General features: G+C 35.3%; 2 protein-coding genes and 1 non-coding gene across 9 annotated transcripts; all 3 read right to left on the bottom strand.

Annotated features, from left to right (window-relative positions):
* Positions 1–93: 93 nt before the first annotated feature.
* LOC132172055 (autophagy-related protein 18a-like) lies at positions 94–1,101 on the bottom strand. The gene has a single exon (XM_059583487.1). The coding sequence runs from the start codon at positions 980–982 to the stop codon at positions 248–250; it is 735 nt and encodes a 244-aa protein (XP_059439470.1). The 5' UTR covers positions 983–1,101; the 3' UTR covers positions 94–247.
* Positions 1,102–1,291: 190 nt separating this feature from the next.
* TRNAD-GUC (transfer RNA aspartic acid (anticodon GUC)) lies at positions 1,292–1,363 on the bottom strand. The gene has a single exon. It is a non-coding gene; the product is annotated as a tRNA-Asp (tRNA).
* A 3,347-nt stretch (positions 1,364–4,710) lies between these two features.
* Positions 4,711–9,453, bottom strand: LOC132171589 (uncharacterized). Of its 7 annotated transcripts, none has more exons than XM_059582950.1 (15): positions 9,368–9,453; positions 9,242–9,272; positions 9,110–9,156; positions 8,777–8,816; positions 8,650–8,699; positions 8,430–8,558; positions 8,051–8,261; positions 6,969–7,297; positions 6,754–6,882; positions 6,531–6,676; positions 6,301–6,398; positions 6,056–6,147; positions 5,318–5,445; positions 5,000–5,102; positions 4,711–4,926 (listed from the first exon to the last, which is right to left on the bottom strand). In XM_059582950.1, the coding sequence occupies exons 1-14, from the start codon at positions 9,389–9,391 to the stop codon at positions 5,033–5,035; spliced, it is 1,524 nt and encodes a 507-aa protein (XP_059438933.1). In that variant the 5' UTR covers positions 9,392–9,453; the 3' UTR covers positions 4,711–4,926; positions 5,000–5,032. The 7 variants fall into 7 exon arrangements, 4 of the variants coding, with proteins under 4 accessions (XP_059438933.1, XP_059438934.1, XP_059438936.1 ...); XM_059582951.1 differs by having other exon boundaries at positions 5,327–5,445; XM_059582953.1 differs by having other exon boundaries at positions 5,000–5,098; positions 5,327–5,445.
* Positions 9,454–12,258: the final 2,805 nt, after the last annotated feature.

The raw sequence follows: 12,258 nt of genomic DNA, 5'->3' as shown, positions 1-12,258 counted from the left end.
AAAACGACATTCAAAACGGAATGTAATTATCATATTATATTATTATTCCATTACTTCAAAGAATTTGAGCACTCGGATGGTATCTCAATCCAAATTTCACAATTTCTCAATAAAACAACAATAATTTGGGGTTTCGAGTCGAATGGGAAGCCTTTCTCACCCCTATCAACTAACCCTAAACTCAACTTCATAACATGAAAGCAAACACAATTAGCACAACCAAACACAAAAACATAAGCATGAAACTTCACGATTGCATAAAGCCAGAGTCACATACCTCGCGAAGCAGTGATCCATCGACAGTATTGAAAACTCGGACCAGAGTCCCCCTACAGCTCGCCGTCGCGAGAAACCGGCCGTCCGGGTTAAGCGCAAAGCACGCGATCTTCGAGTCGTGCGCCATGATGAACTTGGTCCTTTTCGCCGCGAAGTGGTCGACCCGAACCTCGCCCTTATGCAACCCGAGGGAGACCATGACCAGCGACCCGGCCGACTGCGAGACCGCGCAGAGGCCCTTAGGGTTCGAGGTGGTCTCTAACTGGTGGAGCAGCTTCAGGTCCGAGAGGTTGTACGTGTACACCTTGTGCTCCAAAACGATGACGACCCGGTCTCGGTGGAACAGGACGGACCGGACCTCGGTCCGGAACGAGAGCTCACCTATCCACCGGCCCTGGTGGTCGTCCCACAGCATGACCTTGTTGGGCGGGTAGTTCGGGTGGGGCCCGCCGCCGACGATGGCCATGATCGTATACCGGAAGTGCATATCTACGGCGGAGATTCCCCCGAAGTCGGCTTCTCGGCGGACTATCTCGCGGAACGGGTCGCAGCTGAAGATCCGGAAGCCGCGGTCCATACCCGCCGCGAAGCACCCGCTGTCGCCGAAGAACGACAGGTGGAGCACCGCCGACGGGTCATTCGGCGCCGGGATGTTGGGTTTAGGGTTTTGGCCGCTGCCATGGGGTTCGATTGGTTGCAGAGGCATGGGAGAATTGGAGTCAAGAGTCGGAGACGAGAGGGATTTAAGGTTAGTTTTGAGCACACTCTCTCCCACTTACATCTTTTAATTAATCTTTGATTGCGAAGTTGACGCTCATCGGAAGTCTTTTTGTTTGAGGTGTACAAAAAAATAGGAAATCTACCTGACTTTATCTTCCTATGCGACCAGACGTTTTCCCTAAATGCCAGATTGCATGTTTATTGGCCAATTACTTAGGGTAAACGACATGGCGTTTTGTCGTACCCAGACACAAAACTTTTTACAGCTGAATATTGAAAAAATAAAAAAGGCTGACGCCGTTGCCGGGGATCGAACCCGGGTCACCCGCGTGACAGGCGGGAATACTTACCACTATACTACAACGACTTGATGGTTTTTCTCCACAATAAATAATAAAAATAATTAAATATCCGTTTTTAGTGCTACTGATACTACGCCGACACAAATGACTAAAAGGAGCCTCTTGTTTTTTGTGCGTAAGATATTCTTTACATTATTCGTAGTAAAATATATCTAAAAAATAATAATAATAACTTCAATAAAGTGGTAGTATAAATTGAATGTTTTACACCCTCCAATAAGAAACAAACACTTTACCTTGAAAGTTGAAACACCAAAAAGTCATATAACTATTTACACCAATAACTTTACTTTATTTTGACAAAACCAACAGAGTTACCATTTTTGTTGGTTTTGGAGACTACTCAGAGGTAGGTGGGGCCCTGGGGGGTTTGGTGATTGGTGTTGGATTAAAATGAATGAAAAAATCGGTGAGATTGATTTGAATTATAAATACATTATTTTTATCTCTTTTGTATTTTATGTTTTTATGTGATGTGTCAAATTTCTATTAAATATTTTAAAATAGGTTTTTACATCACATGAGGATAGAAATGACTCCAAAACAAGTATTTGTATTTTAAGACATGGGTGGGCCACCCCGTGCTGTGTGAAAATCTATTCCTAGCTAGGATTTAGCTTGCCTCCCGGTGCTTCATTAACAGGAGATTTCTTACTCCCCTCCTAAATAAACGGTCAAGATTGAAAATTTATAATTAATTTTTTGTTGAACAAAGGATTCTCTACATTTTCATTTGAAATGAATGACTCGGATTTAAAGTTGATATATTATATCATACTATTTATTTTAAAAAAACAAACTTGTCATTATAGACATCATTAATACATCAACTTTTTTTTCACCTTTCCCGTCTCTCCGCCTATAAAACAAAAACCAACTTTATTCTACCAAAACATGGGGGACCGGCGCATGAAGAATTTCTCTCTCCACCAAACCATGGGTTCTCAATAGAAGAGAATGCAGTGAAAGAGGCTTATGTTCATCCTCATGGTAGAGCATTTTTGGGTGAGTTTTCTTCGGATTCGATGTATTTTAAGTAATTTTCTTTTCTTTCTTTTTTTCAAGCAATTAACATAAAAAATCACTTAAAATACATCGCGGGTGACGAGATTAGTATTACTTATATGTTCAGGGCCGGCCCAAAGGCTAGGCGACATAGGCCGTCGCCTAGGGCCCCATTTAATAGGGCCCCAACAAAAATTTTAATAAGACCCAAAAAAAAATTTTGGTAAACTTTTTTTTAACAAGGCCCAAAAAAAAATTGTATAAATTTTTTTTAATAACGCCCAAAAAAAAATTCCATAAAAATTTAAAGCCTCTAATAATGGTAAATAAGTAATAAGGACCAGAATAAAAAATAATAATAATAATAATTCAAAAGAAAAAAAAAATCTCTAACCAACATCTCTGTCAGTTAGAATGGAATTTGGAGAATGAAATATTATTAAAAAACCTATCACCAACATCTATTTTCTCTAAGTGATGGAATTTACATTAAAAGAGGAATAAAATAGTATTGTTTATTCTCAAAGTAGAATGTAGGCCGTCTCTTGTCTCTTTGTTGTTGGAATTTCACATAAGAATGAGAACCTTCACTCGTATCTATTATCTAGCCTGCAATTTTTCTGACTCTCTCGAAGATCAAGAACCCTTCATGCTAATTCTCCAAAACAAGAAATTTTCAAGAACTCTGTAGTCTCTCTCTCTCTCTGATTTATTGTTCTATTTTATTTTATTATACTCAAAATATTTTTTTTATATAAAATGTGTTTATTTAATTTGTAAATATTTTTAATCAAACATGTCTACTAGTTGAAAATATGCATCTGGATAAAAAAAAATAAAAAATAAAAAAAAGTAGAGAAACTGAATGAATCTCAAAGAGGAGCTCTAAATAAATTTGTTATTATAAATAAACAAAATATAGAGGATAATTTAGGTGAAAAACGCATAAATGAAGAAGAAATTCATTAAAAAGAAATAGAAGATAATGACAATACTATTGATGTATCTAACTCTATTGTTACAAATATTTATGACACAGGCCAATGAAAAAATATTGATGCAAAAAAATGCGCCAATTGACATATTAAATTATATAAAAAGACTTGATTCTTTCCCAAAGAGAGATTATATGGATTAGCGATATTATCAATTGAAAAAATGATGTTAGAAAATCTTGATTATAAAAACTTAATCAGTAATTTTGCATCTCAAAAAACGAGAAAGATGATTTTTAAATAAAATATAATAATAATATTAAAATATATTTTTTTTTTATTTTTTTACTTAAAAAAAATAATATTCAATCTCAAAGTTTTGCCTAAGGCCCCAAAATACATTGGGCCAGCCTTGCATCCGCTTGATACCCGAGGCAAGCCAAACCCATAATTGATCGATGAATAGTAGCTAGCCCCTATTCTACAACACAAGAAAGAAAGTCGACTGTTAGGAATCCTACCATTTTTGGAAAATAAAACTGGATTCCAAGAGGTAATTAATACACCAACACATACAAGCCATGCATATGGAGGAAGAAATAATTAAGAACTGTCAAGATAGACCTCATTTGTAGTATCGACTCTAATATCAAAAGTAACTCTCTCTTACTACTTAAATATATTTTTCATCAAAGTAGCTGCTTAAAATATTTAAGGAAAAATTATATTTAATCTTTAGGTTTTCATTTTATTTGGATTTAGTCCTTAAGTCCTTAGGTTTTATCCAAATTTAAAATAAGTTTATATATCACTTTACACTCAAAATTAACAATTTGTCATCTGCCATATATATCTCATAGGATACATCAACCTCCATTTTCACACCCCAATGCAATGACACGTCAATGGAACCGACGTCTTTCATTACAATGGGTTTGCTTGTAAGTTTTCAAATTTTGTGTTTCTCTAAGTTCTACATGCAATGATATTTTGGGTTTTTTTTTTTTTTTTTTAACAAAAAAAAAAAAAATATTTGAATGACTTAACACTTGTTGACATGACATTGCATTAGAGTGTTTATGATGTGTCAAAATGAGACTTGTGGCAGATGACAATCTATTAGCTTTGATGATAAACTGACATAGGGACATATTTTAAAATTGGGCAAAACCTAAGAACTATACTTTAAATTAAAAAAATTAAGGACTAAATTCAAATCAAATGAAACTTATGGATTGTTACCAAAAAAAAAAAAAAAAAAAAATTATGGCCTAGATATGATTTTTCCCAAATATTTATTGTCGAATCAATTGGTCCATACTTGTTCCAGCCCCAAATAAGTGGAAACTCGAAGGTAGACGTTTTGCATCTCTTCCTTCCAGGTCTTGTCAACCAAACAGACACAAAGATACTATCTAAAGTATATATGTAAGTTTCTTCCTTCTGTACTCATAGAATGGTCATTAGTGGGTACAATTTGGAGAGGATTCAAGCATCATATCAGGGAAAAAGAGGAGAAAAAAAAAATTGAAAAAAGAAAAGAAAAGAAAGGAAAAGGTAGGGGATCACAGATGTAATGTTTTGTCCAATCATGTCTTTGTCTTTGCCGAGTGAAACACAGTTTGAGGCTGCACATAGAGAACTGTGTGATTCTAGATGAAACTGAACTTAACACATGACATTTAGGATGCAAACAGGTACCTCTACTTCCTTGCATGCTTGTGCCTGAGCTGGTCAAATTAAAATTTGGGAAAAATATGTGGACAGAAGAATGCTCTCATCATTTCCCACTTGAACCTCCTTCCTGGCCAAAAAGAGTTTGCCATTAAACTTCATTTCATCCTTTTAAAAAGAACAGCAGAAGAACCTTGGACTAAACTGCTTGATGACAAATTTTCAACACAGACTATAGTAGTGCAGTAGGAAAAAGGACTTCCCTTTTAAATTAATTATACAAACAATAATTTTCTTTTAATTAAAACTTGAAAGAGTAGACCAGTGAAAACGTCAAAATTTTACCGTCCATACCATGGGGGATGAATACAAATCAAGTTCCCAACGTCAAGGTCAACATCGCTGCTAACTCTTGGACTGAAAATAATTGTTCTTTTCCTTCCTCCCTCTACCATTATTTGGGGGCTCCCTGACTGCATGAGGCTCTCAAAAGCAGGTATGCAATGTCAATCATAATTTGAGAGTGTTTCTTTTCTTTTCTTTTTTTCTATTTAAGAAACTTAAAAAGACATGTAATCAGAAACATGCAGCTGGAAGCACAAGTCAAAGAGCTATCTTTTTTTTTTTTTGTTCATTTGGTGTTTTGGGGTGGGGGAGGAAAGGGCAACTGCAATATGATAGCCCAAAGCAAGTATCGTATTCCTAAATCACATCTATGGGCAGTGCTGAGTAACCCTCTTCATTACATTGTATTAACGAATGTAGACTTCAAGAGTATGCTAGAGAAAAATGTTGGCTTTAAAGCTATGAAGTCTCACTTCCCATGTGACCAAGGAAAACTCTATTCCGCTAAAGATAAGATCCAGATCTAAAAGCAATCTGTAAATAAGTAATCGGGTTGTAGTCTCTCAATGAAATCAAATGTTCTAATTTCGAAAATTACTTGTAATTAAGAAAGAAACAAGGACTTTTTCAATTATTATCTTGGACTAAAGTAGTAGCTAAGTAATTGGATGAGCAAGTTTTTGTAACCAAAAAAAAAAAAAAGTCCACATTAAACTTGTTATCAAGTTTACACATCACCTCCATGTTCTGGCCAAAAGAGCATTGACAAACTGTCAGCTTTGCATCCAAGTATCTAGTCAGGATTTTTACAACAATGCAGCTTGTTTCATCTGAGGAGGTATCAAACAATAGAAAGTGTCATGCAATGGGTAAATCACAAGCACAAACTTGTCATATGTTGATATCCCTTGTTTGTGCATATAGTTTCCATAAGTCAACATGCTTTTTAGAGGAGGTAATAGAAAAATGGTCACAGGCCTTACCATTTGCATTAGATCCAGTCTCCAACTTCCTCAAAAAATCCATATCTCTTTCTTTTTCAGTCTGCATGAGCTGCTGCAACTTCCCAAATAATCCAATGCTGCAGAATTTGGCAGCACACACTCAGTTTAGAATTACTAATTTCAAATTCACATCTACAAACATCTACAGCATGTAAAATTGCACGTAATATGGTGAGATGTGATACTCCAAATCTTTTCGTATTATTTACCCTGATGGTTTAGGCACTGCAACAATGGCCACTTCATTATTGAGAAAGGTAGCACCTACAGCTTCTTGAAACCGATCTGCCATGGTTTGCCCTTTCATTTCTGGGATAGTAACCTTTAGTTTTTGATCTTTGGCCTGCTTTAACATCTAAGTATACATACTCTATATGGTATCAACAAGAAGGAAAATAAGGGAGGGGTAAGGGGCTTAAACATAACAGATACCTCATCCTCACTAGATGATCCACTACCCATGGATTCAGGGGAGTCCTCACTTTCAACAGTTCTATCTCCTAGGGAAGAGACACTTCTCTTTGCAACAATCTGCCCCCTTTTACTTCTTGTTCTACTACACTGCAGCAAATGCCAGATCAAACTGGGAATATATAGCAATTGGAGGGGGAAAAAAAACAAATTCTGGGTCCAAGAAGACAGCAGACCATTTTAGAGACTCCTTTCGGCAGACTAGCCCTATCCTGAAGGCCATCTAAAAGCTCTGCCATGGATCGCTCAACGCATCCATACCCAAGAGCTCCTACTTCAGCAAGCACAATCTCAGACTGAATTTCATTTTCTTCCTGACAATCTTCAAGAACCTTGGCAATTGAATGTTCTTCAGATCTAGGCTTGATGGGGTCCAATCGTTTGGGTGTTTCATGATCCTTGAATGATACATCATTTTCATTCTTAGAGATAGAAGGACAACACGGTCCTTCCTTATGCGACTGGAAACTGAATGGAAATTTTTGCTTAGCCTTGCATCTAGCACCTGCAATAGTTGATTCTCAAGCTTACCGCACATAACCAGGTTCTCATAAATATGAGAATGTTAAGAAATGCCATGTGAAGCTGTATCACATCTCAGGTCTGATAGACAGTTGATCTCCAAAATATGAACTCCAGCAACACAACTAATTACTGAACAGAAGTCAACCCATTAACAAATGCGATTGTTGCCTTATGTATACAATGTACTTCCAGTTTATAAGCATGTGCATGGACGTCTATTTTAGCATCTTGATATTACTGATTTTAAAACATTGATTTACTGAGCCTTTCCATAAGGCCTGGACTGTGGAGCAAATATGATGTTAAACCCCATTGTACCCTGTGAAAAGTAATTACACAACGGGCATAATAGCTTCCTTTTCTTTTGTCTTTTCAATTTCCATTTTATTTCGATGGCAAATACTTTAAGGACAAGCACCTACTCTTAATAAATTGGGACAGTATAGGCGCTGACTACACTGACTGATCAGTTCTGCAAAATTAACTTACATGGACAGAGCATGAGTTTAGAAGATACCAAAAATGAAAAAACACTATATAACAACCTGCATTTAAACTATTTTAAAGACTAATACCGAAAGGCATACATAAAGTAAAGAAAAAAATACTTCCATGTTAATCCCCCAGGGTTTGATATGCACCAGGAAACTCTATGCAAAGATAAATAGATAATGTATACACATGAATATGGCAATCATTAGTGTCAAGCAATCATAAAAGAATGAAGAAACACCTTTAAAAGATTTGTTTGCTATGAAGGGGGCAGAATGGGATGATGAACACGGAGGGTTCTTGTTCAAATGTATCAGTTCATCAACTTCTTTACTCACAGCGAACCATGTTTGTGGCCCATCTTGCTTCCCACTTCTAAAGCTCTGAAGACAATCTTTGTGGAATTTTTTAGTGCCAGAGGTAGCAGAAAATGTCGAGAGCACATTGTTTTCCTTTCCAAACAGATTACAAAGAACGTTACTGTCTTGCCACAACGACAAAAGAGATTGAAATAGAACCCACACATTCACGACAAAAATCTAAAATAAGCAGGGGCAACCGGATAATTGCCATGGAAACACACGAGCAAAAGGCCATATCTTAATCATACTTCGTTGTACCTCATCATCAGAGATTATTTCCTCATCCAGGTTGCACGTGAATGCCTTCCTCAGGGAGCATGTGAAGTCACCCTCATTATGGAATTCGGGCATTTCAACATCGTCTTCAAGCGAGACATTTGTTTCCTTCTGATTAAACAATATTATTACACAAAACCTTTCTGTTATACCAAGTGGCTACAAAGAGGATCTATAACACAAATTTTTTAATAATACATGCCTCTTTAGATAAATTGCTAGTTTTTCCTTCACAATCCCATTCAAGGGTACCTGCATTAGACACAATAAGCTGACTATTCAAACGCCTATATGACGATTATCAATTAAATTTATCAAAAATATGATACCTCTAAGCATCTCCAGCCTTGATGGAAGTTGCAATTCTTCCTATCAAAGTATAAAACTACAATTACAATTGAATCATAGGAAACAAAAGATATAACTGCAACATCAAGTGTAAAACTAATCATTGGCTCGAAACTCTGGTTCAGGGAACAAATATAAAATACCCAAAAAGTCAGTTCAGTTTCACTTAAAAAAAAAAAAAAAACTTCTCAATTCAATTTGGAAACCACGTCCAAACAGGCTCTAAGTAAAACCTCAAACTGTACATATAAATATAATGCGTGTTCACATATATATCTACATAATGGAAGATTATTAGTAAGGAGGATCGCTACCTTTTTATCACAGCGATTGGGCAAATTAGAATCGAAATCTTCCTCATCTGCCAGATTCAAAGAAAATGCAAATATTATACAGAGACAAACATGTATATAGTGAAAATGCAGATATGGAATAGTAGAGATTACCGGAAATGCTCAGGTCAGAGTCTGGAGTTTCCTGATTGAGACGGGAAAGAAAAGCAAAGGCGATTAGCTTATTGAAAATCAAGCAAAATTAGAGAGTAAACAGAGTTTTCAGGAGAAGCATTTTACCCGGAAAACGTTTTGCCGCCACATCTGGCTTCTCCGTCTCGCCGTGTAGCTTCAGGTTTTACTTGCAGTGTGGTTCGCTCACTCTAAATTTTATTTCCTCTTTCTTCTTTACGAGTAGGGCAAAAACGACACTTGTTAATAATCACCTAAAAAAAAAAAAAAAAAAAAATTCAAAAGTTACACGTGGAATACAAGCTATGTAAAAGTCTGGTTTTTTACGTCATAGCGACTTTTAAAATTATCATTAGATTTGAGGTGAATTATTTATTGAATTTTAATCTAATTATTATTTTAAGCGCCTATTTAGGATTATATTTGAGAGGCTTAAAAGTACTTTTAACACTCAAAAAGTCTGTTTGAATAAAAAAATATTCATTTGGTAAAGAAATTAAAAGCACTTTTAAATGTCTAAAAAATCTAAAAATAGCTTAAAAACACTTTTAGCAAAAACTTAAAAATGAAGCTTTTACTCAAAAGCTTAAAAATGAAGTTTTTGCTCAAAAGCTCTTTTTGACTTAAAAACTCTATTTCTCAGATGCAATCTCAAACAGACTCTAAGACTCACATCAAGAAGTATCATATATATATATATATATATATATATATATAGGAGTGAGAGTGTGTGTAGCACTACTCCTTAGGATAAGTAATGTCACATATCTGTCATGTCACATAAATATCTCACAAAACTAATATGGTAAGGTCTAGTAGTCATTAAATTTTTTTTATTTTATTTTTTTAACAAGGGATAGTAGACCTTATCACGTTATCTTTATAGAATATTTTGTGAGACATTTGTCTGGTATGTAACATTATTCTTTTAGCATTACTATTTTCTTCCTTATTAGAGCATTAGCCGTTGAATTCCTGTATGTCATTCACTTCCTTATGTTTAAGAAAAATTAAAAATAAATAAATAAATAAAAATACAAAAACCTACTCACATCAGATTTTTTACATTTAACCAACCCCAATGTTGCTACAAGGTTTCCCAATATGTAGGGAAGTAAAAGTGACTCCATATACATTATTTTAATATAAACATCTCTCTTTCCTTTCTCTCCTCTCATAATTTTGTCTTTAATTGGAGATTGTGTTGGGATTTTATGAAAAAAGTGAGGGTAGATAGGGAACTTGTATTTTATAAAAAAAATAATATTTTAATGGTATAAGGAAAGGTATGAGAAGCTATTCTGAAATATATTTTCATAGGAAAATAAAAAGTAGTTTTGTGCCCTAAACTTAGAGAAAAAAAAAAAAAAAAAAAACTGTTGGTAATGCTCTAAACTAGTCTACGGAGGAATTTCATAAAGTTATACTTAATATGAAAAACCATAGTGTGCAAAGCCACAATTGAGAGATCCCAAAATGGAAAGGACCACTTGCCAGTGTGATTAAGGTGAATTGTGATTAAGAATAGACAAATAATAGTAATAAAAAAAGATGATAGGGGTGGTGCGACTGCAAGAGACCACGAAAAGACCACAAAGGGAAGGTGCTAGCATATATGTGCTCCTCAAAGCCTTATATTTATGACCCGATAGTAGCTGAAGCTTTTCTTATATTGGAAAGTTGAGGAATTTAGTAAGAGCTTGGGGTTTTAAAATGTTATCGTGGAAGGAGATGCAATAGAATAGTGCATGTGCTACAAAAGGAAGGACAATGTCCATTCATGGTTTGTGAGGCACATAAAAAGTAGGAATGTGCTAGTAATTATGGTTGTGATTATTTCCTCTTAACCGCAACCATCTTAAGTGATTATCACTTTCAAGTAACCGCATCCACCCGGTTATGTCTGGTGAGCGATTAACTGCTAACCAATAGTTATGACGGTTATTGAAGATCAAACCGCAACCGCAAATTTAAGTATTTCTAGTGTTTAGGCCTTTTTGGGGGCTTCTTTTAGAATGCTTTAGGCCCATTACTTGACAGACACAAAAAAAAAAAAAAAGAAGATATTTTTAAATCGTACGTTTTGAAATTTCAAGTCAAAACAAACCCTAAACACATTCAATTTTTGGTAAATTAGTAGAAGTCACTAGTCGGTATTCCTCTTAGCAATAATTATCTGTAATATGGATGAGCAAGTAGCAATGCTCATCAGACAACAATCAAAATCCACACATTGCAAATTTCAAACAAACAAGTGAACCATAAAAGTGTGTTTTACCTTCCATGAAAGAGGAACACATGCATGAACAATTGTGGCGGCAAGGCAGGCAAAATTGACCCCATAGTATATAGCTAAAAAGGCGTTGAGATAGAGAGGGCCTACCAGATCAATGTCGTTTTGCTATATTATTATTTTAATTAATTAATTAATTTTATATATATATGTGTGTGTGTGTGTGTTATAGCACTACAAAAAAAATGACATTTTCTGACGTGGCTACAGTATAAGTTTTTTTGCCACGTCAGCAATTTTCTGACGGGTGAATTTTAAAACGTCAGAAAATAATTTTCTGACGTGTGAACAGTGGCACGTCAGAATTTTCTGACGTGTCTGTTTTGACACTTCAGAAAATTCTGACGTGCTAAAAATTGGAACGTTTGGAAAATTTTAACGATTTTAAATATTTAAAAATTATTTATTTTCTGACGTGGCAAAAGTTACCACGTCAGAAAAATTCTGACGTGTCGGACTGCCACGTCAGAAAATTCTGACGTGGTGAATTGCCACGTCAGAAAATTCTGACGTGGTGAATTGCCACGTCAGAAAATTCTGACGTGGCATTGTGCCACGTCAGCATTTTCTGACGTGGTAATTCACCATGTCAGAAAATATATTTAAATATATTATTATATATATATGTGCAGATATTTTTTTTTTCAAATAATTTTTTTTAGAGTGATTTCCTGACGTGCCAGGTGTAGCACGTCAGAAATTTCTG

This window comes from Corylus avellana, chromosome ca2, assembly GCF_901000735.1.
Source record: "Corylus avellana chromosome ca2, CavTom2PMs-1.0".
Classification (NCBI taxonomy): domain Eukaryota; kingdom Viridiplantae; phylum Streptophyta; class Magnoliopsida; order Fagales; family Betulaceae; genus Corylus; species Corylus avellana.
This window is presented reverse-complemented; position numbering and strand designations above follow the sequence as displayed.